Here is a 26,465-nt window from a genome sequence, read left to right as displayed (position 1 = left end):
AGGATTAATACCACGAAAAAATCTAAATTGATACATTTGTGATAAATTTATCAAAAATTATTTTTTTATCACAAAAAACTCTAAATTAGTATATTTTTGATAAATTTACCCTAAAATGATACACTTGTGACAAATTTACCTTTTGTTAGTTTCCGTTAAATCTTATTGTCAAATTGCTGAGTTGGATGTCATGTGGCAATTACCGAATTTACATATTTGAAATTTTTACCCTCTATTTATCACATATATTTATCAATTTGGGATTTTTAGTAGCACTAATCCAATTTAACAAAAATTAACATAAGGTAGATATGTCACATGTGTACCGGTTTGAGATTTTTGATGGTCAAAATAATTAATTTAAGGTAGATTTATCACAGGTGTACAAGTTTAGAGTTTTTTATGGTCAAAAAAATAATTTGGGGTAAATTTATCACATATATACCAGTTTTGATTTTGAGGTAAATTTATTGCAGATTTACCAGTTTAGATTAAATATAGCTTACGAAAAAAATAAGTAACAATATATTTGATCATGGCACACAATATATATACCTCTCGTGGATTAGAAGTTATGAATATCACTCGCGTACAAACTTAACCAAACATTAAAATATCTATGATCTTCATTCAGATTTGTTCCTCCGATCGGGGACGACCCGAATCGTTACCCAATCAAACGTGGCGCGAACCGATGAAAATAAGAACTGAGAACCACTTGGAGATCTCATTCCGTGGATGATGTTATGACTCGCCAATCATTTTTCCCCCCCGAGATATCATTTACATAACTGAAGTTATGACTCGCACTAGAAAAGACATTAATCTTGGATAGTACGATGAACAGTGTCGGCTTCTACAGATTAATGCTAGCTCTAACTGAGGAAGAAGGTAGGAGTGGTCTGCCTCCGGGAATTACGTAAGACAACTCTCAAGTACGAGAAATACCGCCCGATCCGGCTAAGTCAGACCGATGGTCGTGGTTCATGGTTAAACCTTGATGTCGCGGGATTACGCATGTAGCCAACACGAAAGTCTTTAGATATACTTGATGACCACAGAATTAAACTAGGCCTCGGGTTGTCTACGCAAATCAACAAGCGATAGAAAGTCGCTTACAGGAAAGAAAGGCGCATTTAAATACATGTGGCTGCATCTTCAAACTCTTGCACCATATTTACAGATCAAGGACTTACCCTTTTGCAAGAAGAACGCGCAAAACTTACAGATGACTAAGATAACAATTTTGTCAATTTGAGGAATGGATAACCAAACCCCAAAAGATGTCGCTGAACCGAAGAGAGAGAAAACTCGCTTATGCACTAGTTTAAGTGCAGCAGCACAATGAAACAGACCCTCCCAAGGTGGCAACAGAGGCACAATGAATAGAATAGACGTTCGGCACGGGTTAGTCATTGTGGTTTCCGATAAATTCACCTTTTGGGTTCCACGGGCGAGTTGCGAAAGACTTCCCAATCATGCTTCTCTTCTCATTTACTCTTCCTTCTTCACATCGATATTCTGGAAAGTAGTCCAAAAATGTCATGCTGCCTAGTGAATCTACTCCATCGAATAGGAAGCTCCGGACCACATTCTATGTTTCATGACAAGAGATAAGTAACGGCAATTCTGATATGCATTGGGGATGTAGAAGTAGGGATAGCTGTAAATAGCATTTCTACCTTTGCATGTGTCTCCCCAATTAACCTTTTCAAAGCGCTAAGGATTAGGTTGCAGAGTCCAACTACATTCACTCTCTCCTTATCCTTGCAATTTATTTAATGCATTGATTATTGGATGTTACATTAATGTTTGCGCACCTGCATAAACATCTCACATATTAGGACTTTAGTTAAAATTAATTAAAGTTGCATGCATAAATATTTTCATAAAAAGAAAAGGAATTGAAAGGGCATTAGAATAATCTAGTATAACCAAGTCTCCGAACTCAAAATCTCTTATTCGTAGGAATAAAGTATTTCTCCCGATACTTTGTTTAGATGTCTAATCGACCTACTATAAACCGATTAGTGGCGATTGACATAAACTCTTGAACTGCAATTTGGTATGGACTTGGGGGAGTCCAAGCTAAGTTAATTAGATAATTAGCTTAACAGTCCATTAGCCTAGGAGATTCCGGTGGAATTTTTTAGGTCGCGATAATGGTGGTGTTTATTTTCCAAAAAAAAAAAAAACCTATAGGCGTTGGAATAGTATTCGATTGCAATGAGGTTGGTGGCTCTGAGACGTGACAGTGCATTAAACGGCGTTCCGTCGCCATTTCGATGAAACTTCAAGATTTGGTTCGTTTGAGGGCAATTTAACTAGTGATGCTGTTCGTTTTTCAAAACAAGCATGGAAGAATACCAGACAACTATGGGAGGTTGTGGACCATCATGGGATTTTAGCAGAATCATCGTATACTAATTGTCAGTGGCCCTCTCAATTACATACAACAAAGTTGACGACCTATATGCATCGACGAAGCAATCCACCAACATAATTTTATTTTCAAAGTAAGTATCTGAACAAACAAATCAATGAATTCTCCCAGAACAGCGCCCTATTGCCTTATGAATCCCTCCACACGCCCCAACATTTCAGGACGAACAATCGCAGCCGCTGGGAAGATCCTCAAACACCGGCGTGCTCTGGGCAATAGAGGACGACGAGCGTGGCGATGGCTCGCCGCCGCCAGCGGCTTGCGGCACGTCGGAGAACGCGGCCAGAATCCCGCGGATGCTGAGGGAGCGAGCGGGTTTGAAGCTGAGGGACCCGAGCTTCTTGTCCTTGGAGAACACCTCCGACGAGTTGGAGAGGATCAGATACACCAGCGCCTGGACCACCAGGAAAGCCGCCACCTTCGCTAACATGTCCGGCACGTACGCTGCGATCTCCATCATGGTTATTTGAAAGGGGCGGAGCCAGAGAGAAGAGGAAGACCAGATGAGAGAAGAGGAAGACCAGATGAGTTCTCACGTCGGAGTTCTTGGATGTGCTTTTGCTTTTTATACGCGAGTGGGAGGACGAAAGGTTGGCTTTTTGAAGCCGCCCCTGCGACGTGGTCTTCGTGGGGTTTCTCGGTCTTTTTCGGGGAGCACCAAAGTGGAGTTGGTGGTTCGTGCCCCGAATCCTTTGAGCTTTATCCAACGTTTAAGGAAATTAATTAAGGTATTGTTACCTTTACCGGATTGAACATAACAGTACAGCAATAATTGAGTGTTAATTAAGGAAAAAAAAAAAAAAAAACTATGCTGAGAAACAAACGAGGGCCAAAATACAAGATCCACTTACCACATGCGCAATATCCCTACGAGCCGTCTTTTGAGCTCTAGTTCCAAGATTAGCAAGCTTTTGTAGGTCTTCCATGCTGAGGCCTCCGCATAAATTACAAGTAAGTTTCAATAAGAGGACCAGCGTTGTCAGTATCTACCTCACAGGTAGGCCAGCTCATCCTTACAGAAGAGCACCGAAGGAAAGATTCAGCATCATACACATTCACAATTTAAGGCATCCTTCCTTCTAGATTCCATCAAATATCGTGTCGTAAAAGCTGGCGAGAAAGATCTAGTACCAGTCCTTTCTGGCTAATATTAGATGTCTCACCCTACAATATAACTTTTATCATTCCTAGTCATGGAGAATCTAGTTGGAGAAGAAAAAAACTTGAAACTTGTTAGGATAATTAAATATTAAAACACGTTTTCATCCGATGACTTAAATTTTTAGAACAGTTGATCGTGGTCATATCAAATATTTCATGATATCAGTGCAGGAGGTCCCGAATTCAAATCTTTTGAGACCCTATTTATCTCTCCAGTAAAATATTTTCATGCCTAGTACTAGGCAAAAAGACAAAACTAATCGTGAGAGGGAGTGTTAGAGTAATTAAATATTAAACCACGCCTTCATCTAACATCTTAAACTTTTAAAATAGTTGATTGTGGTCCTATCGAATCTTTCAAAACTTTTGCAGCGAGAAGGGTGCGTCTTTCAGAACACCATATCAAAAGGACAACGAAGGCGACAAAGGTATTGTAGAGATAGAATGTACGATATGCAATAAAAATTGGCCAACACTCGATAAAATAATTAAATGGATACCTATGCATGGTACACCATCTAAGATAGCTATTGTTGTGGGAATTGCTCCATTTACCCTGACAATTGCCTCCAACTGCTTAGCAGTCTCAAGATTCTGAGGATAAGGCATTCCTGATAGAAGAAAACGGAGCACACGGTAATGAAAATGATTACTAGCAGAGAATGGCAAGCAGTTAAAAATAGCCGGCGGCATGGAGATGGGATTAAAGCATATTCCATGAGAAATGACGGTGGACTCCAGAGCAACAACCGGTTGCCCACTTGACAAAGCCTCCGCCACCTCCGGAGATATCTTCATCAGTCCACTGACATCATCGCTCTACGAGAGAGAAACGTGAGAAATAAGCGCAACCTTCTCGCACTCGATCCTCTTTGCAGTAACTTAGAGCACTATCATAACCCTCCAACTCTCCGAAGTTAAAAATAAAACACAACAGATGAAAGTTTTGGCTACAAATAGGAGACCAAGTAATCTCGCACAAGACATACTAACATAAAATCAATCACCTATATTCCTATTGAAGTTTACTTCATACTCGACATCTTCACCATCAGAACTCAAATTCGCCGCCATTTCCGCAGCACTTTCTGGACTCTAAATCTATTTTTCACACAAGCCCCTCGAAAAGCCACACCGTCCCGGGTTTCAAAGGAGACACGACTACTGGTTTGAAATGAATGCAAACACGACGCAAAAGCGAGATTTGGGAAGTTCTTGTGACTGGACACTTGAATACCCTCGACCACTCTGCAAATGCCTTAACCTCACCGAGATTGATAAAAATGCGAAAAACGAATAGCGACAAGCGAAAAAAAAGCAGTCAAAATCATCGACAACAAAAGGGAATGCACTTCATTCAATCTGCAGCGAAAATTTAAGGGGCGAGAACTGGGATCACAGAGGGAGGGATGGAAAAAGACAAATTTTGAAGCCATTGATAGGGAGAGCTATCCTAATTTCCTCAAAGAGGAAAGTCCCATCCGCTGCTTCGCAATGGGCGTGCGACATGTCTGAGAAACAGACGAAGACCGGACGAAGAAGATGAAGTTGACGTTACCTCGAGAAGCTTAGAGTCGGCGGGTAGTAAGTGCCGGTGGAGGTTGGTTAGTCTCGAGATGGCTGAAGAAACCATTTCCAAACTGTAATCGGAGAGAGAGATAGAGAGAGAGAGAGAGAGAGAGAGAGAGAGAGGGTAAACGTTGATGTTCGAACTCAGCAAATGTTCGGGAGTTCCTCTGTTTAATTCTTTTCCTTCTATAGAGTTTAGAATAGTCATTTAAAACTACTAATTCAAATTAAAATAGAATATGTATTTCTAATTGATATTATTAAGTATATATAATTAATATATATTTATCTAAATTATTTACTATTTTCATATAGATAGAATTCTAAATCGAATTTCAATGGACGATTCATTAATCATCCAATTACTGATTATCCAAGCTCTGCAATTACATCATGCTCTCTCTTCCATGTATGCCCATCTTTTGTGCAATAATGTTTTTGCTTTGGACAGATCCTGTGCAACAATCTAATGTTGCATAGAAATTGATATGCATAAAGATGCTACGTGTAGCCTAATCACTTTTAACCCCTAAACAAGGAGCACCGGTAACATTTGCTATAAGGAATGACATTGAGATAGAGTCAAAAAGCAGGGTATAGAAGAGAAAAGACTGTCCACCAAATTGACTTTGAATTTTCCAATGCCGGAAGTTAGCACCAGCAGATCACGATCATCATGCTGAAGGGCAAAGCCAGTAAAGAACTTTACACATGAATTATGTCAATTCAATCTTAACCTTCTTTTGTCGATTCGATTTTAAACCTTTTGTAATTATACCGATTCAGTCCATTCAGCCAAATTTGACCGGCCGAAGTTGACGTGGATGCCGCTCGATTACATAATATTTTCATTTTTTTTTGTAACTTTTTACTTTTTTTTTTCTTCCTCTTTTCTCTTCTTCTTCCAACCGGTCGCCGGACCTCGGCAACTAGCTAGAGGCGACGACCAACGAGTTCAACCTCTCCCCTGCTGTGGCCGGGCGAGGTAGGCCTTGTCAAGGGCTAGCGAGGCTCGGTCTCGCTGTGGCTGCGCGAGGCCGAGCCTCGCCAACCCGGATCGGGGTGAGCTACATCAAGGCCGTCATCTTCACCTGGCATGGTGCCTTCAAGCAGAAGCAAAAGGCCTCCCAACAAAACATCCACCTCGAGAAGGTCATTGTCCTCTTCAATTTGAGTGCCATGTACATCTAGATTGAGTTGAGCTACGATCGGTCGATGGTTGAGGGGTGACGGCAAGGTCGAGCCTCACTAGTGGCTGATAGGGGTGAGCGTCACTTGAGATTGGCAAGGTCGACCTCGCCAGCCGGTCCAATGATTGAATGGAGGAAGAAGAGGGAAGGGGAAGGAAAAAAAATATAAAAGAATTCGACGAAATATTAAATTATTATGTCAATTGATGGCCAGCGTCCAAGTCAGCGCCATTGTAAAAGGTTTAGGAATGAATTAATAAAAAAAAAAGTTTAGGGCTATATTGACACAATTACAATAATTTTAGAATTTTTTTGATAATTTTTCCTTGAGCGATCGTGGGTGACAACATGAAAGTATTAATGCGTAAAGGACTTTCAAATTAATTTTGGATAGGTTTTGATACTAAAAAGTAAGTTTTATCTTGTATATAATTGGGTGCCAAAAATTAGGTAATTATGTAAAGAAAGAAAATGACTAAGTATTATAATGGGTGGACCTAAGATGAAAGAAAAGTAACTGTATTTTAGGAAATCTAATAGCGAGGAGAGGAAAAAAGACTAAGCGACTTTAAAAAAAAAACAAAATAATGGGTAAGAGAGAAGAAAGCAAGGATAATTTTGGTAATTATTGAGATAATTGAGTGTTTTAATTTGAATATATAGACATAGAGAAAGCAAATTTTTAATAAGGTCTTCCTAGCATGATAGTATAACGGTGGAATGTTGGGCATAAGATCAGAAGTGGGTCCCATCATGATTGCTAAATATTTTTTACCATTCATAACACTTGCGGTTGAGATTGTATCGTTACACTATTATACCGCCAGCTTCTCAGATCCCTTTTTAATATAACACGATAGTTCCACGGCACTGTTAACTTTAAATAATTAAAGTCGGGAATAAAACTACATGATACGATGTATATTTTCTTTTTCTCCATCATTCATTATATTATAATTGTGAAATCGAAAAAATTTATTCCGGAGATCAATTTCGCTTGATGAACAAAGCTACACGTCAACTCATAAAATTTAATCCAAGCATGATAGAAGCTTTAATATAACCTACGGAAAATTCCAGACATCCTTATGTAGTAGCGCTATTTTCTCAAACATCCTCTGAAGTGGGGTTGATTTTAGAAACTCCTGAGCCTACAGATGAAGCTAGATGAGCTTTCTTTGCTGAGGAATGCATCTCTCGCTGCTGCCGCCGATTCCTCTTATATTGCCTATTCGCTCGTGAGTACTTGTCTCTGCGAGGTCCGAAACGGGTCGCCGGCGTCACTAAAAGACGGGATGGCGTCTTCTTGTGGCGGGGTTCGGGACTAATGACCAGCGTCTCTAAACGAGGACACATCCACCTCAAGCTTTCTGTCAGTTGAGAAGTAGTACTAACTTCAGGAGTGTCGAAGAGGATTTGAAGTCTCAGATGCTTGACATTGCGCAATGGAGGAAGCATTTCACTTCTGATTTCCTCCGGAAGAACCAATGCCTATGGATACAAAAAAGGGAAAAAAGGAATGATAGCAGGATCAGTTCACATTAGCATGCAAATAATCGATACGAAATTAACCTTTTGAAAGAATTACTTACCTTGGTTTTGTGACAGACTAGTGCTAGAGAGTCGCAACAGCCGAAGTACCTTAGGAACTTGGCCGCCTTGAGATAGCTCCTCTTCGTGCGGACTCCGAAATCCACCTCCAGTCTCGCATCGGCCAACATCGTCGAATCTCGCGGACCGATGACCGGGATATTGAGGCCATCGTACTGGAATGAAACTAGATTAGGAGTTTGGATCTTTACTCTTTTCAGGGAGCGGAATCTGGTCAAGACGAGGTGGTTGAGATTCTTGTGAGTTATCCTGATGCGCTCGGCGTGCCAACTTCCCTTGAGACTCAAAGCCTCTAGGAGACGAAGCCGAGAAATGGCTTCTCTGACCTTCCTGATTCCGACCATACACAAATCCAATGTCAGCTCCCTCAGGTTTTGAGCGCCATGTAGTTGGAGAGTCGACAACCACCCATCTGGTGGGCCTATGTTGTATGCCGCCGTGAGCCTGAAGGACTTGAGGGTCGGGGCTGAAATCGCCAAGCTATTGATCTGAAGCACGCCCGATGCCTCAAAAGCCTCGAGCTTCGGTCCGCAGATGAGGAGATCTGTGAAGCTGTAGCACCCAATCAGCTCCACGCGCCGGAGTGCGGGGCAACTTAGCATCAGCTCGTTCAAGACATCTTCGCTCTCGCCAACTCGGTGTAGGACTAGTTCTTCTAAGCGAGGCAGCCTCGTCTTGACGCCTTGCATGCTGAGATGGCTCACGTTGAGAACGGAGACGGTGTCGGAGACCAAATCGGGGCACCTGTGAAGGTAGTATCTTCTGTCGGGATAGTCGACGATGCGGCCGAGCGTAAGGTCTCGAAGATTTAGCCTCGAGGCAATGTTGATCCACTTGGGCACCACGAGATGTAACTTTTCGCCCTTCGAGAAGGCCAGCAAGCTCATCGAGTCGATGGTGAGGTCGTGCTCACGGCGCTGCGTGATGTAACCATTGACGTATTCCAGGAAAGTATCGTTCTTGATGTCGGCATCGTGCCCGCCGACGTCTTTGCCCCTGAAGGTTTCCTCGTCGAATTCTAGGGCAGGAAGAGTGTTAAAGGCGTGGTTCCAGTCCTTGGAGAGGATGCTGGTTTGCGTCGCGACCCTTGGAGGTAAACATGACATGATTTCCTGAATTATCGGTTGAGGCAAGTCAAGGATGCCAAGGACGGAGTCCGATGTATCGACGCAGCCCTCAGAATACTCCGCCATCATCTGTTGTCGCCGACTTCAAAATGGTTTCTCTTCCTTTCTTCTTCGAGCAAACTGAGAATGCGCTGCGAACCGCCAAACAGATCCTCGTCTCTGCACCAAGTTCTGCGGGGGCGACAACAACTCTGCTCCACGGCTCTTTAAAAAGGCTCGTTCTGTAAACACAGGGAAACCAGTAAGTTTCCTGAATTATCTTATACCAATCCGAGCTCTGTTAGGATTAGGAAATACGTTGGAAGATTAGGAAATCTCAAGTGTATTTTGGTGGGACACTAAGTTCCGTTAATGCCCGATGTTTCCCTTTCTGATCTGTTTTTTTGTTTCTCGAATTTGAGGTGCCAAGTTCGAGAAGGACGTGTTATTAGCGTGGAGTTTGATTTTCTTTCCTTTCCCATATCGGTAAGTCAAATCTCTCTCCTGATAGTGTTAAATTTATACTGGATCTTTACCTCCTCTATCCTGAAATTACCGAAACAATTATTGACACTATGCACACATTTTGCTCTCCTCGAGTTGAAAAACTAACGATATGCCTCCTCCTTAATAGAAGTTACGGATATTACTCGCATACAGAGTTAACTAAACATTAATATTTATGATTTAAGATTTGTTCATGTGCAAAAAATTATAATCCTATTATACTTTTGCCAAGTAAGTCCTACATCTTTTAATTTTTTTCAGTTGAGTCCTAAACCTTTTCACGTTTATCAATTGAGTCAACCTAGCCAATTTTAGCTGAAAATCGCCGATGTGGATTCGAGCCGTCCTGCGTGACACGGCCGACGCCGACGTGGACAATTTTAAATAATGTTTTAATGATTATTCGATTTTTTTTTGTGCCTTTTGTTTTCCTTCTTTACTTTTTTTCTTTTTTCTTTTTCTCTCCATCGACCTCCTGGCTAAGGGCTGCCCTCGCCCAAGGCCGGCGAGGGTGGCCCTCGTTTGATTAAAAAAATGGAATAATTGTTAAGCAAAAACATGAATTATGTGCACCATATAAATGTTTACATGTAAAACCACATTTAATTTCTTATGATATTTCGAAATTTGTATTAGTAAGTCGGGACATAAGATTTTTGTTTTCTAGTAAAATACCTTACTCCAAAATTCAAGAGTTTAAATAAAATTAGGCAATAGAATAACTTAAACTTAACATCATTCAAACCATAAGTTACTGATCCCTTGACTCGTTTAGTTTTACTTTTGCAAACTTATCTTGAAATTACAGTACAATTCACTAACAAGAAAATTGCAAATCAATTTGAGTTAAAAAAAATTAAATCCACTTTAATCTACGTTAGCTTTTCTTTTAAATCGAAAAGTTGAGTTATATTCAAACTAATCTATATTATTGGTTTGACAATGGAAAAAATAACTTACACTTTTACATGGATGGATTAGGTTAGATAACCATGTTTAATGCCATTGGCGTATATGTAAAAAAAAAAAGTAGTTTTATATTCGGTGAATCTAATAATAATCTTTGTTGAAATATCTATGACGGTACTTTTTCAACTATGAATTAGTAGGAACCATACGAACACGGGCCCCCGCCGTCACAAATTACGATGCATGCTCAACCAACTTGGGCTGACCTTAGGGAGTGCCCCTCCGAGGGTGCGATGGAGGTCTCTAACCAAAGCCATGGGCCTTGTCGATTGCCCATAGACTCCGTGTAGGTAAGTATGTCGTAACTGGTTGCCCAACATGCATCTTGTTCTCTCACTTCCTTAATCTCCTCTTCGCCGCCGTTATGTCGACGTGGGACTCTCTCATCACGCGCTCGCCATAGGCGTGTCTGAACAGGAAAATACAGATGTACCATGATTTTAATTCTTGAAGCCTTCCTCAATTTAATTCAGTAAGTAGTTGGTTTCGACAATCTAATTGCACCGGTTCTCTCATGTTTAGATCAAGAAATCAGATAGTCCCCTGCTCTTTGCTGTGGGAATGAAAAGGAACGCTGGCCATCGGATAAGACTTAGCACGGTTTGTAGATTCTGAACACAACCTGCGTCGATCTGAAAACTCAAACTGAGATTGCACCCTTGGGATTGTGGTCGTCGGTCCAATGTAAATGGTCGTAACTCATGAGCAACAACCAATTGATGTCAACACATGTAGCTGCAATTTTCAAAATCTTGCGCCATATTTGCAGGTCAAGGACTTATCCTTTTGCAAGAAGAATGAGCAAAATTACAAATGAGCAAGACGACAGTTTCGTCAGTTTGAGGACTTGTCCTTTTCCAAACATCCTCTGCAGTAGGGCTCTTTTCTCAAAGATCCTCTCGAGTGGGTGTTTTCGCTTTAGGAACTCCCGAGCCAGATGAAGCTAGATGAGTTTTCTTGGTCGAGAATGCATCTCTCGTTGCTGCCGCCGATTCCGAGCCGCCCCTTTTTCTATTTGCTCGTGAGTACTTGTCTCTGCAGGGTCCGAAACCGGTCACCAGCGTCTCAAAAAAAGGGCACGGCGTCTTCTCCTGGCGGGATCCGGAACTTATGACCAGCGTCTCTAAACGAGGACACATCCACTTCAAGCTTTCCCTCAGCTGAGAACCAGTATCAACTTCAGGAGTGTTGAACAGGATTTGAAGCCTCAGATGCTTGACACTGCGCAATGGAGGAAGCACTTCACTTCTGATTTCCTCCGGAAGAACCAATGCCTATTTATTTATATAAAAGAAAAAACAGCAGGATTTCAATGCTCAGTTCACATTATCATGCAAATACTCTATACGAAAATACCCTTTCGGAAGAATTACTTACCTCGGTTTTGTTACAGACTAGTGTCAGCGAGTCGCACCGGCCGAAGTAACTTAGGAACTTGGCTGCCTTGAGATAGCTCCTCTTCGTGCGGACTTCGAAATCCACCTCCAATCTCGCATCGGCCAACATCGTCGAATCTCGTGGACCGATGACCGGGATGTTGAGGCCATCGTATTGGAACGAAACTAGATTAGGAGTTTGGAGCTTTACTCTTTTCAGGGAGCGGAATCTGGTCAAGACGAGGTGCTTGAGATTCTTGTGAGTTATCCTGATGCGCTCGGCGTGCCAACTCCCCTTGGGCCTCAAAGTCTCCAGTCGACGAAGCTGAGAAACGGCTTCTCCGACCTTCCTGATTCCGACCATACACAAATCCAATGTAAGCTCCCTCAGGTTTTGAGCTCTGTGTACTTGGAGAGTCGACAACTCCCCCTCCGGTGAGCCTATGGTGTATGCGGATGTGAAGCTGAAGGACTTGAGGTTCGGGGCTGAAATCGTGAAGCTATTGGTCTGAAGCACGCCGGACGCCTCAAAAGTCTCGAGCTTTGGTCCGCAAATGAGGAGGTCCGTGAAGCTGGAGCACCCAATCAGCTCAACTCGCCGGAGTGCGGGGCAACTTATCATAAGCTCGCTCAAGACTTCCTGGCTCTCGCCGACTTTGTGTAGGACCAGTTCTTCTAAGCGAGGCAGCCTAGTCTTGACCCCCTGCATGCGGAGATGGCTCACGTGGAGGACGGAGACGGTGTCGGAGACCAAACCGGGGCACTTGTGATCGTTGCATCTTCTGTCAGGATAGTCGACGATGCGGCCGAGCGTAAGGTCTCGGAGATTGAGCCTCGAGGCAATGTCGATCCACTTGGGCACCGCGGGACTCAACCTGTCGCCCTTCGAGAAGGCCAGCAAGCTCATTGAGTCTATGCTGAGGTCATGCTCACGGCGCCGCGTGATGTAACCATCGACGTATTCCAGGAAAGTATCGGTCACGATGTCGGCATCGTGCCCGCCGACGCCCTTGCCCCCGAAGGTTTCCTCGTCGAATTCTAGAGCCGGGAGAGTGTTAAAGGCGTGGTTCCAGTCCTTGGACAGGATGCCGGTTTGCGTCGCGACCCTTGAAGGTAAATGCGACATGATTTTCTGAATTATAGGTTGGGGCAAGTAAAGGATGCCAAGGACGAAGTCCGATGCATCGATGCGGCCCTCAGAATTCTCCGCCATCATCTGTCGTCGCCGACTTCCTCGTTCAAAGCAAATCTTCCTGCAATACAAGAAAACAAGAGAACTGCTTGTTTTTAAAAAAAAAAAAAAATTTACTTGAACCTATTGCTGTTAAACCAAAACTTCTTTTGTTCTGCTTTGAGGTTTCCTCATTGGATGATGAATTGACGATGGTTTAAATCTTGTGAATGCTGAATTTTTCCTGTTACAACGAAACCTTACTCAGTGACATCCTAACTCACAGCAAGATTAGGCTAAAAGAAACACTAGCGACCTCGCGAGGCTTTGATGAATCTTCGCTAATAATAGTCGCGCAACGCCCCGGGAGAGTCGCTAAAATTCACTGGGAACCAACAATTTACTTACCCAAGTCCCTGATAATACAAACACCGCATGCTCATTATGAAAGAACTTAAACTGCCTAACTCGCCCTAACATCGGAAAATTCCGGTAACGAGATTACTTAACTACTTCCTGAACAGTAAAATTTACAGAGACAAGAAACCACCGATGCGTGAGCCAATTTTTACCTTCAACGGTTTGCTTTTTCCCTTTTTCCTTTCGATCAAACCGAGAATGCACCACGAACCGATGAACAGATCCTCATCTCCGCACCAACTTTGGCCGGCGGCGACTACTCTGCTCCTCTGCTCTCCGAAAGGCTCTCTATAGAAACAGGGGAAAAGCGGGACTAATACAGTAAGTTGTGTAATCCGAGTGCCAAGCGAAAAAATCTGAAGTCGGACACTTGGGAACTAAGTTTAGTTGTTAATGCCCAGGATGTTTCCCTTTCTAGTCTTGGGTTTTTCAAATCTGACGCCAGAGCGCCGTTCTCTGTGATCAAAACCGACGACGTTTTGATGTAACCCAGCTGGAGAAGATGTGCGTGGGACTTGGCGATGAAGCAATCGACGGCCAAGGTTAACAGATTTTTCTTACCTTTTCTATGGGGCCGCTCTAAATTCACTCTGAAGATGGCTTCATCCACCCGCTAAAGGATGGAAAAGGCGAAATTATCCAACTTGGAAGTCTCATTCCTCACCTTCTCCTTCGCCACCAAGTCTTCGTGCTTCACCCGCTAAACTCTATTTTGTTTTTTTTTTTAAAAATTTCCTTCTCCTATTAATTGCTTGCAATGGGCCCATTTTATTTTATTTTTAATATTTCAAAGTTGTTCTTACTACACTAAAACAAAATGTGTGATCAACAAAATGAAAGTAATAACGACATCAATGATTCATGAACTTTAACTCAATATGTAAAATGATTTCTTAACTTTTAATTTTTTTGTGTGATCTCCGAACTTTTACTTAATGTTTAATGTGATCTTTGAACTATTAATTTGTTCAATTTAATTCCTACACTTGTGGTATATTTTCAATGTAGTCCTTGAACTACAAAAAATTATTTAATGTTGGCATTGAACTTTATCGTAATGTTCAATGCAATCCCTGAACATTTAGTTTATTCAATGTGATCTATGGATTTTTCATACATGTTTAATGTAGTTCTTGAACTATATGAAATCGTTCAATGCATACCTTCTATTTATTTAAGAACATGTGCCAAAAGTTCGAGAATTACATTTAATAAGTTAAAAGTTTATGGACCACGTTGAATCAATTAAAAGTTTAAGGTTCACATTACATATTGGGCCGAAGTTAAGAGATCACATTACATATTGAGCCAAATTTTAATGGACCATTCGTATTATTTTTATTTAATGAAATTGCTAATGACGGGCTCGAACATTATGAAATGCTCTTCATTGATGGAGGAAGTAGCTTAATAAAATTCACTAAAAACCCACGAAAGAGAGGAGGACAAGAAAAGTTTGGAAAAGAAACATGTGTTTTTTTTTTTCCCCGGGGGTGGGTGGGGTGGTTGTTGTGTGTTCGTTGCTCGAGAGGAGAAAGAGAAGAAATGGTGTATCGTTGCGGAGTGAGGAAGAGGTACGTGAAACAGTTCGTGAAAGCGCGACAAGCATGCTCGGTCTCGTACTCCATGTCGATGTACATCCAGGCGTTGCACAGCACCGGATCCGCCTTCTGCTATTTCGCCAACGGGCAAGACCACCCTCCAACTCCACCCCCAGTCTTGCATAACTTGTCGTCGGGGCTGCTAACCTCTCCGCCACGGCCCGCCCCACCCTCTCTACGTCCCAGCTTCAATGCCTAGACTACTTCCAACTCCGTGACCGCCTCCCAGGCCATGCAGCCCCCATCTCCTCCGTCGTTCAAGAAACTTTCTCTTATGATTTCTTCTTATTTTAAGGGGATTAATTCAAATGGAAAAATTACCAAAAAAATTCTAAACCTATTATAATTGTGTCAATTCAGTCCTCAATCTTTTTTTTTTACCGATTTAGTCCTAAACCTTTTACAATTGTGTGTGCCAATTCAATTCATTTCGTGAATTTTGGCCGGCCGGCACCGACGTGAACGCCGACTTGCCAACAACCTAATATTTTAATATTTTTTTATTTTCCTTTTTTTTTTTTTTCCTTCCCCTTCCCCCTCTTGTTCTACCTCCACCCAAGCTGCCGCTACGACCATCCTTGAGCCACCGCCCCACCATGGCCACCATGGTGAGCGGCAAAGCTGTTGAGCTCATCGCTAGCAGCCATGGACGAACTCGCCAAAGCCGTTGAGCGGCAGAACATATCAGGCTACTGAGAGATAGTCGATCGTCTCGTCCAGACTGAGCTCTGTATCCACCCTCTTCGTCGTCCCGACGACTGAGCCTTGGCTGCAAGTGCTCGTCACAGATCTGGAGATGTAGACTAGTGGTAGGCCACAGATCTGTATTATCGGGAGCCATGCGGATCTGGCGACTTAGGCAGTTTAAGTTCTTTCATAATGAGCATGCGGTGTTTGTATTATCGGGGACTTGGGCGAGTTAGGCAGTTTAACCTTCATGTCTGCCCCTTCGTCCCGTCGTCGCTCGCGGCCAAGACCCCAGATCCTACGGCCATGGGGGACGATGATTCCAGATCTGGAAGTTCACTGACCTCCGCGTCTCCCCTCCCTTGTCGTGTGTGAACGAGCTGTCGTCTACATAATTCGTTTTCTATTTTGGTCGCATCTCGTGACAAACAAAACTTCACTCTTTCAATTCATGGATCTTCTTCGACAAAAAAAAAAAAAAAAAATCCACGGATCTTCTGTAGAGTGGTGGAAGCCTGAAAGGAGAGACCAGCTTCTTGCCATGGACGAGTTCTGACCAAATCCACTCCCTTGGCGGTAGGTCAGGAAGGAAAGGGGAAGGGAAGCAAAAAATAAAAATAACAATAAAAAAAATATTAAAATATTAGGCCGTCTGTCGATCAAAATTTGCTAGATGGACTGAATTAGTATAATTGTAAAAGATTTAGGACTAAAATAACAAAAAAAATTAAGATTGAATTAGCACAATTATAATGAATTCAGAATTTTTTTTGGTAATTTTCCTAATTCGACCACCATGAACAATATAGCCACACAAATGGTATAAAGAATCTTCAGTCGCAAGGCGCTGACGAGAGCTAGAGAAGGTGGGGAGTGGGACCCATGGTTGGGGTAATTCCGTCCTCTAAATTTTTTTATGGATGGATGCAGTCATTTCAGGGGTGGATTTAGCGCGACCCATTCTATATTGAATAACTAATGACATGCCGCCTCCTAAAGATGCATACATTTTTAAGGATTAATACTACGAAAAAATCTAAATTGATACATTTGTGATAAATTTATCCAAAACTATTTTTGATCACAAAAAACTCTAAATTAGTATATTTTTGATAAATTTACCCTAAAATGATACACTTGTGACAAATTTACCCTTTGTTAGTTTCCGTTAAATCTTATTGTCAAATTGCTGAGTTGGATATCATGTGGCAATTACCGAATTTATATATTTGAAATTTTTCCCCTCTATTTATCACATATATATCAATTTGGGATTTTTAGTAGCACTAATCCAATTTAACAAAAATTAACATAAGGTAGTTATGTCACATGTGTACCGGTTTGAGATTTTTGATGGTCAAAATAATTAATTTAAGGTTGATTTATCATAGGTGTACAAGTTTAGAGTTTTTTATGGTCAAAAAAATAATTTGGGGTAAATTTATCACATATATGCCAGTTTTGATTTTGAGGTAAATTTATTGCAGATTTACTAGTTTAGATTAAATATAGCTTACGAAAAAAATAAGTAACAATATATTTGATCATGGCACACAATATATATACCTCTCGTGGATTAGAAGTTATGAATATCACTCGCGTACAAACTTAACCAAACATTAAAATATCTATGATCTTCATTCAGATTTGTTCCTCCGATCGGGGATGACCCGAATCGTTACCCAATCAAATGTGGCGCGAACCGATGAAAATAAGAATCGAGAACCACTTGGAGATCTCATTCCGTGGATGATGTTATGACTCGCCAATCATTTTTCCCCCCTGAGATATCATTTACATAACTGAAGTTATGACTCGCACAAGAAGAGACATTAATCTTGGATAGTACGATGAACAGTGTCGGCTTCTACACATTAATGCTAGCTCTAACTGAGGAAGAAGGTAGGAGTGGTCCGCCTCCGGGAATTACGTAAGACAACTCTCAAGTACGAGAAATACCGCTTGATCCGGCTAAGTCGGGATGATGGTCGTGGTTCATGGCTAAACCTTGATGTCGCGGGATTACGCATGTAGCCAGCACGAAAGTCTTTAGATATACTCGATTCACTCTGAAGATGGCTTTTTAATTGAAATTATTACGCATGTCGCGGGTTCACGGCCAAGGTTAACAGATTTTTCTTTCCTTTTCTATGGGGCCGCTCTAAATTCACTCTGAAGATGGCTTCATCCACCCGCTAAAGGTTGGAAAAGACGAAATTATCCAACTTGGAAGTCTCATTCCTTACCTTCTCCTTCGCCACCAAGTCTTCGTGCTTCACCCGCTAAACTCTATTTTATTTTTTTTTTTTAAATTTCCTTCTCCTATTAATTGCTTGCAATGGGCCCATTTTATTTTATTTTTAATATTTCAAAGTTGCTCTTACTACACTAAAACAAAATGTGTGATCAGCAAAATGAAAGTAATAACGACACCGATGATTTATGAACTTTAACTCGATATGCAAAATGATCTATTAACTTTTAATTTTTTTGTGTGATCTATGAACTTTAACTTAATATTTAATGTGATCTTTGAACTATTAATTTGTTCAATTTGATACCTACACTTGTGGTATATTTTCAATGTGGTCCTTGAACTATAAAAAATTATTTAATGTTGGCATTGAACTTTATCTTAATGTTCAATGTAATCCCTGAACATTTAGTTTATTCAATGTGATCTATGGATTTTTTATACATGTTTAATATAGTTCTTGAACTATATGAAATTGTTTAATGCAGACCTTCCATTAATTTAAGATTGGGGACTATTGAAAAATCTCATATAGTCCTAGAATTAAATAGAACATGTGCCAAAAATTCGAAGATTATATTTAATAAGTTAAAAGTTAAAGGACCATATTGAATCAATTAAAAGTTTAAGGATCATATTATATACTAGGCAGAAATTTAGGGATCATATTACACATTAAATCAAAATTCAACGGACCGTCCGTGTTATTTTCGTTTAATGAAATTGCCAATGACGGGCTCCAACATGGTGAAATCCTCTTCATTGATGGAGGAAGTGGCTTAATAAAATTCACAGAAAACCCACGGCAGAAAGAGAAGTGGCTTAATAAAATTCATTGATGGAGGAAGTGTCTCGTTGCGGAGTGAGGAAGAGGCACATGAAACAGTTCGTGAAAGCGAGACAAGCGTGCTCGGTCTCGTACTCCATGTCCATGTACATCCAGGCGCTGCACAGCACCGGATCCACCTTCTGCTATTTCGCCAACGGCCGAGACCACCCTCCAACTCCACCGCCGTCTTGCATCACCTGTCGTCGTTGCCGCTAGCCTCTCCGCCACGGCCCGCCCCACCCCGCCTAAGTCCCAGCTTTAATGCCTAGACTACTTCCAACTCCGCAACCGCCTCCCAGGCCATGCAGCCCCCATCTCCTCCGTCGTTCAAGAAACTTTCTCTTATGTTTTCTTCTTATTTTAAGGGAATTAATTCGAATGGAAAAATTATCAAAAAAGTTCAAAATTTATTATAATTGTGTCAATTCAGTCATAATTTTTTTTTTGAGCGATTCAGTTCAAAACCTCTTGTAATTGTGTCAATTAAATCCATTTGACGAATTTTGACCGGCTAGCGCTGACGTGGACGCTGACCGATCGGTTACCTAATATTTTAATAATTTTTTTGATTTCCTCTTCTTCTTTTTTCCTTCCCCTTCCGCCTCCTGTTCTACCTCCACCCAAGCTGCCGCTACGACCATCCTTGAGCCACCGCCCCACCATGGCCACCACGGTGAGCGGCAAAGCTGTTGAGCTCATCGCTAGCAGCCATGGACGAACTCGCCAAAGCTGTTGAGCGGCAGAACAGATCTGGCTGTTGAGAGATGGTTGATCGTCTCGTCCAGACCGAGCTCTGTATCCACCCCCTTCGTCGTCCTGATGACCGAGCCTTGGCTGCCAGCGCTCGTCACAGATCTGAAGATGCAGACTAGTGGTTGGCCATGGACAGCTTCTCGTCCACAGATACGAGCGCCATTCGTGCCTGCCCCTTAGTCGTCGCTAATGTCCCGTCATTGCTCGTGGCCAAGACTCTAGATCCGACGGCCACGAGCGACGATGATTCCAGATCACACCAACCTTCGCGTCCACCCCTTAGTCCCGTCGTCGCTTGGGGCCAAGACTCTAGATCCGATGGCCATGAGGGACGAAATGATTCCAGATCTGGAAGTTCACCAACCTCCGCGTCTCCCCTCCCTTGTCGTGCGTGAACGAGCCGTCGTCTACATAATTCATTTTCTGTTTTGGTTCGTGACAAACAAAACTTCACTCTTTCAATCCATGGATCTTCTTCGACCAAAAAAAAAAATCCATGGATCTTCTGCAGAGTGGTGAAAGCCTGAAAGGAGAGACCAGCTTCTTGCCATGGACGAGTTCCGACCAAATCCACTCCCTTGGCGGCAGGTCAGGAAGGAAAGGGGAAGGGGAAGGGAAGGGGAAGCAACAAAAATAAAAAAATATTAGTCTATCGGCCGGTTAAAATTTGTCAGATGAATTGGACTAGCACAATTACAAAAGATTTAAGACAAAAATGATAAAAAAAAAAATTAAGACTGAATTGACACAATTACGATAGATTTAAAATTTTTTTTTGATAATTTTCCCAATTTGACCACCATGAACGACACAAATGGTATTAAAGAATCTTCAGTCGCAAGGAGCTGACGAGAGATAGAGAAGTTGCGGGAGTGGGACCCATGGTTGGGGTAATTCCGTCCTCTAAAATTTTTTATGGATGGATGCAATCATTTCAGGGGTGGATTTAGTGCGACCCCTAAAATATCTATGATCTTCGTTCAGATTTGTTCCTCTGGTCGGGGAAGACCCGAATCATCACCCAATCAAATGTGACGCGAACTGAAGAAAATAAGAACTGAGAACCACTTGGAGATCTCATTCCATGGATGATGCGGTGTTCGCGTTTCCAACCCACTCACCAGTCATTTTTCCCCCCGAGATCTCATTTACATAACTGAAGTTATGACTCGCACTAGAAGAGACATTAATCTTGGATAGTACGACGAACAGTGCCGGCTTCTACAGATTAATGCTAGCTCTGACTGAAGAAGAAGGTAGGAGTGGTCTGCTTCTGGGAATTACGTCAGACAACTCTCACGTACGAGAAATACCGCCTGATCCGGCTAAGTCAAACTGATGGTCGTGGTTCATGGCTAAACCTTGATGTCGCGGTATTACGCATGTAGCCAATACGAAAAACTTTACATATACTCGATGACCACCGAATTAAACCTAGGCCTCGGGTTGTCTACGCAAATCAACAAGCGATAGAAAGTCGCTTACAGGAAAGAAAGGCGCATTTAAATACATGTGGCTGCATCTTCAAACTCTGGCACCATATTTACAGATCAAGGACTTACCCTTTTGCAAGAAGAACGCGCAAAACTTACAAATGACTAATATAACAATTTTGTCAATTTGAGGAATGGACAACCAAACCCGAAAAGATGTCGCTGAACCAAAGAGAGAGAGAACTCACTTATGCACTAGTTTAAGTGCAGCAGCACAATGAAACAGACCCTACCGAGGTGGCAACAGAGGCACAATGAACAGAATAGATGTTCGGCACGGGTTAGTCATTGTGGTTTCCAATAAATTCACCTTTTGGGTTCCACGGGCGAGTTGCGAAAGACTTCCCAATCATGCTTCTCTTCTCATTTACTCTTCCTTCTTCACATCGATATTCTGGAAAGTAGTCCAAAAACGTCTTGCTGCCTAGTGAATCTACTCCGTCGAATAGAAAGCTCCGGACCACATTCTATGTTTCATGACAAGAGATAAGTAACGGCAATTCTGATATGCGTTGGGGATGTAGAAGTAGGGATAGCTGTAAATAGCATTTCTACCTTTGCATGTGTCTCCCCAATTAACCTTTTCAAAACTTGATAACCTGGATCCTGGACTCAAAAATCAAATGAGTTGTAGATCGAAGAGGAAAGTCCAAGAAACATTATAGCGCTATTGCTATGTTATATGCACGTCAAACACTTCTCCTGGCTAAAATCTTGGCGAGACTCCCTTTAAATGCACATTAAAATGCAATTGGCATTTCAAATGGAAATGAAACACTTTTTCAGGGTTCCAACGGTGCACATTTGCTTCTTCTGTTCATTTAGTGTTCTACAGGGAAGCTAACATCTTCTTTCTTTGATTAGTCATGTCATCTGGAATGCAAACGAGCAATACAACCACAGCAAGCTCAAGGCAGAGCAGGTTATTCTTCTATCTTGAACATCTATATCCAGACATAGGCCATTTCAAGTTTTAAAAGCTCTTCTCATGCCTTGATTGAATTTCACATGTCCTCCTATTTTAAAAAGACTTCGCCTAATACTTTAGACAAATGGTAGTAGCACTGGTCTCTGCATGTGCAAGCAAGCAGACTGTAGATTGCAGGTGAAGAAAAGCAAGATAAGATGAAGATGGGGGAGGAGGTGAGTGGCCAGGTGATTCACCTTTTCTGCTCTCCAAGTCAGATACCGATGCTGCGCTTCACAGTTGGCTATAATGTGCGATGCATCAGTCTCCCTTATTCCCCGGTCCATCAAAAGAAGCCAAGCCTGAGAACAAAATGAAAGGTCAGAGAGGAGATTAAACAGACAAATATTCTAGTCTAAAAGAAGCAATGCAATCCCTTGAAGAGACAATTTATTGAGCAAGGTACCTTGAGATAATCCACGAATGCAGAGTATAATACGTCATGCATGTGTTGACTAGACTCAAACCTGGTCCATATGACTATCGGTGAGAAGAATCTCAATGATTCGCCCGTTAATTTTCCACCCCATGGTAAAAGCTGCATAAAGTGGTGATCACTCTGAAGCATCCAAAAAGGGCAGGAAAAGACTTAAAACTCTTTAAATGTTGCTGTAAAACACAAAAAACAGCTGACCTCTGCATACTTGAGTCCTAAAGACATCAGGCCTTCATAGTACTTATCTTTGTATCCTTTGTGCTTGATGACGTCATATAGAGGGTTAAGGTCCCTGCAAACAGCATACTGGGGCAGATCAGAGAGCCTAATGTACAGCAAACAAAGTTAATATAGGATTGAAGGGGAGACGGGCAGCATTCAGCACCTGTGGACCCTGTTGTGACAATAATTCTCTACACTGACCAAGTAGGATATCACATATTATTCTTATCTATATTCAACTATTTATAAAAGAAATTAAAACGGATCACTTCAGTTTTGAGAAATTTAACATTTATGAAGCGCTTATTACCCATCCTAACGACAAAACTATACACTCCAACAAGATGCTGACTGCTCATTACAGAATATTACATATCTCAAGTGGGAAGAAAAAGTTCAATACTGCACAAACACTGTCCAGTATGCCCCGCCATGCCAATAGGTACTAGATAGTTAGATGTCAAATACGTGACTGTTAAAAGCTTCTGCAAAAGTCGGCTCGTGACACTCAAGCAGAACAACTACACCGCAGCCCATTTCAACTGTTCAACATTTTCTCTTATCAGAAAGGTGCTAGCAGGTAATTTCAGCAGAAAAGCATGCACGGCCACTAATTGGCTTCCTACACATGGATATCACGCACATGCACACACAAATTTGCTCGAGACATACAGTTGACCATAGAGCACATGCAAAGTTGCTCAGCACATATAGTTGACCGTAGAGCAAGCAACTACTGTCATTTTCATCAACTCTCGTTGTTTCTTACAACAGGGAATAAGGTAAAAAAAACAAAAACAAAGAATTGTTCTTACAGGACAACTATGTTTGTCTCGGCAGCAGTGAAAAAGTTGGCACAGAATATAGGAAGATCATATTCTGGTTCTGGAAACATAGCAAAATCCAAAACCTGCATAGAGTTTCTTCAGAAGAACAAAATGAGGCAGCTAAACATCACAGCTAATAATGTGTTCAAATGAACTTACTTGAACAAACAATTCAATTCGTCCATCAGTACCAGTGGCAAATCTTATTAGAGGAAAAGCTTTACACAGAAAATACTATCTTCCGGAAACATGGAAGTTATCATTAGAATCAATTAATTCTCAACTTATTTCAGAAACTATCAAAATCATGCATCCATAAGGCGCCGGCATACGTGAAGTTTTAATACCAAGGGAAGTGAAGCCACAGTATCAATTAAGCGAAACCAGCCTCATACTCCACGCAATTTCCTTGGACCATCATGTCAGACTTACAGGGGCTTTTTAAAGCTATAGACTGGAGCTACCAGCTCCGTTTGCCTAAACCCATAAATTCTAAGTTGTCTGGGTAGATTCTGTAGACTGATTCCTTACAATTTATTTGCTTTTGCTGTTACATCGTCTGGAAAAGCTTGTAGGGACTAAATATCAAGTGGCAATGATCCTAGACAATAATACCTGCAGTCCCTTGCTCCCCTGAATGCTCAAACTCCGAAGCAACCTAATTTTTGGCGCTTTATACGATAACAACTCGATCTCTGTTTTGTCATCCAATGGCTTCATGGAGCTGAAACTTTCCTAAGGACACAAAGAAGGACAAGCCATCATTATCCAAACGGACGGCAAATAGAGCAGAAAACCAGAGAGAAACCAAAAACCCGGCAACAAGCATTCACATTCACGCATCTCTCTCTCTCGCACGCACGCACGCACATATTGATCAACGTTGTCGGAACTTGAAACAGTGGATATATAACGAAACAGTGGAAGTGACGATAACCCAGAGGCAGCAACGACTACGTCTAGAGGGCCGACACAAGAAGGTCCAAAACCCATCGCGCGACAGGAGGATCGAACTCAAGTCCCCCAGTTCAGAGCCGCGAGACCAATTCGAACTCCGATTAAGCACAAAGCCGAGTCGAGAACAATCGTAACCAGCAAGAAGAAGGCAAAAAGCGAAAACGACCGCACCTGCAAAGGAGAAGGGGTCAAGTGAGTGTGGAGTGCCGTCTCGTCAAGAGCGAATTGGATGAACTTCCGGTACGAGAGAGCAGAGACGCGAACGGACGGCCTCCTCGCCCGCCGAGTGATGCCGCTGCCAGCGGCTGTGGCGGCGGCGGCTTCCCCGAGCTTGGTGGATAAGGAGCGCCTGAGAGTGAAGGAGAAGGCGGTGGAGGAAGCGGACTCCATTCGAAGCCAGTGAGCCGTCGACACCATTAACGGAGCCGGAGTCGGAATCGGACTCTCTCTCTTTCTGCTCTTTGTTCTTCTTTTTTCATCCCGAAGAAATGCTTACGTTTCCCTTTCGAGTAGGGGTCAAACTGGTCAATGCTCCGACAAAGGGAAAGAGATCTTTCCTCCATTAGCAACGATCATAAATTTGTGAATTAATTATTACAGGTTTTAGCTAGAGTTAGGGATAGGGGGAGCGCACGTGCGAGGACACAGAGCAGTGGCAGGGAGGCGGTCGTGTTAGAGAAACCATACGCCCACACGTGTGGCATATGAAGAGATACATTGACACGTGCAGACACGTGCGTGGCTCAATCGAGCATGGCGAGCTTAGAAGAAGGAACATTGCCCGAATTACCGACTATTAGTCGGTGATTATCATAGATAAAGCTGGAGAGGCTTATAACAAAATATTGAATTTCTTTCTTTTAATTGTGAGGAAATTAAATATTGCAATTAACTCCGATTACTTTAATCTTACAAAAAATGCACCCCTCATTTTCATTTTTGGATCTGAGTAAAATCCTTAAACTGTTTCGTTTAAATTTTTAGGACGTAAAATTCAGAGGTATTCCCTAGGATGAAGGGAAAAAAAATATTTTCTTTCAACTTAAGGGATGATGGTAGAAAAGATAGACTCTATGTCATCTTTGGATAGTTATCGTCGGGTAAGGTCATATAAAAACGTTCCACGCTTGGGAGGTCAATCATTAGAGCTTTGGCTCCCACGTCATCGACACATTCTTCGCATAATATCTTTGAATCGACTTGTCAATAATGTACCGCAATTCAAAGGCACCGTGCGTTTTAATTTAAAAGGAATTAAAGTTTCGGGTTCTTTAAACAAAGTGCATTTTCTTTTTTTCTTTTCTTTTTTTTCTTTTTTTTTTTCTTTTTAAATGGACTTATTTCAAATAAAGCTTCCGTAAAATGTATGCTACAATGACCACTTTCTCTATTTACATTTTACTTGCTTAGGAAACATAACAAATCTGCCGCAATTTTTTAAACTAAAATCCATCGACTTGTTGACTTCCACTGCACACGTGCACCGCGTCAAACCGCCTTTAGTGTGAATGGGATGTGCGGAGATTCTTTTTCCACGGCAAATCCACGCTTTGCTACAAGTTTGACAAAGTCAAACCCTTACTCCTCCATCCACCGCCAAACACATGTAGAAGGGAAATGGAATTTTGGCTTCCTCTTTTTTAAAAAAAAAAATCAATTTTATATTTTCAATAATAAAAAGATACAAATATCAATATTGAACAAAGTCTCGTATCTTCTTCGGGCATCGGTCCACGTTTCTTGAGAAGCAAGATTTACTTGGTTTAATCTTAAATCTCCTTAGAAACATCTCTTAAAATATCAAATATATTCACATATCTCGGGTTATGTTCAATCAATACTGTAATATTTAAAGTTGGGTAATAGTCGACACTATTTTATTTATGATTCTCAAGTTTTTTTTTTTTTTGGGTCAT

The 26,465-nt window shown here is 41.7% G+C and overlaps 2 protein-coding genes and 1 non-coding gene across 4 annotated transcripts; all 3 read right to left on the bottom strand.

Moving 5' to 3' along the window:
* Window positions 1-1,082: 1,082 nt before the first annotated feature.
* Window positions 1,083-25,083, bottom strand: LOC115730113 (phytochromobilin:ferredoxin oxidoreductase, chloroplastic). Of its 2 annotated transcripts, none has more exons than XM_048283790.1 (8): window positions 24,721-25,083; window positions 24,208-24,327; window positions 23,581-23,675; window positions 22,742-22,835; window positions 22,514-22,645; window positions 22,305-22,409; window positions 21,696-21,746; window positions 1,083-1,594 (listed from the first exon to the last, which is right to left on the bottom strand). In XM_048283790.1, the coding sequence occupies exons 1-8, from the start codon at window positions 24,964-24,966 to the stop codon at window positions 1,409-1,411; spliced, it is 1,029 nt and encodes a 342-aa protein (XP_048139747.1). In that variant the 5' UTR covers window positions 24,967-25,083; the 3' UTR covers window positions 1,083-1,408. The 2 variants fall into 2 exon arrangements, with proteins under 2 accessions (XP_048139747.1, XP_048139746.1); XM_048283789.1 differs by lacking the exon at window positions 1,083-1,594 and adding an exon at window positions 21,002-21,607 and having other exon boundaries at window positions 24,721-25,078.
* On the bottom strand, window positions 2,403-2,962 carry LOC115732857. Its single transcript, XM_030663542.2, has one exon. The coding sequence runs from the start codon at window positions 2,901-2,903 to the stop codon at window positions 2,601-2,603; it is 303 nt and encodes a 100-aa protein (XP_030519402.1). The 5' UTR covers window positions 2,904-2,962; the 3' UTR covers window positions 2,403-2,600.
* LOC115733205 lies at window positions 10,693-10,854 on the bottom strand. Its single transcript, XR_004014473.2, has one exon. It is a non-coding gene; the product is annotated as a U1 spliceosomal RNA (small nuclear RNA).
* Window positions 25,084-26,465: the final 1,382 nt, after the last annotated feature.

Source organism: Rhodamnia argentea, chromosome 8 (assembly GCF_020921035.1).
Source record: "Rhodamnia argentea isolate NSW1041297 chromosome 8, ASM2092103v1, whole genome shotgun sequence".
Lineage (NCBI taxonomy): Eukaryota > Viridiplantae > Streptophyta > Magnoliopsida > Myrtales > Myrtaceae > Rhodamnia > Rhodamnia argentea.
Note: the sequence above shows the minus strand (reverse complement) of the source record. Positions and strands in the feature narration are given on the sequence as shown.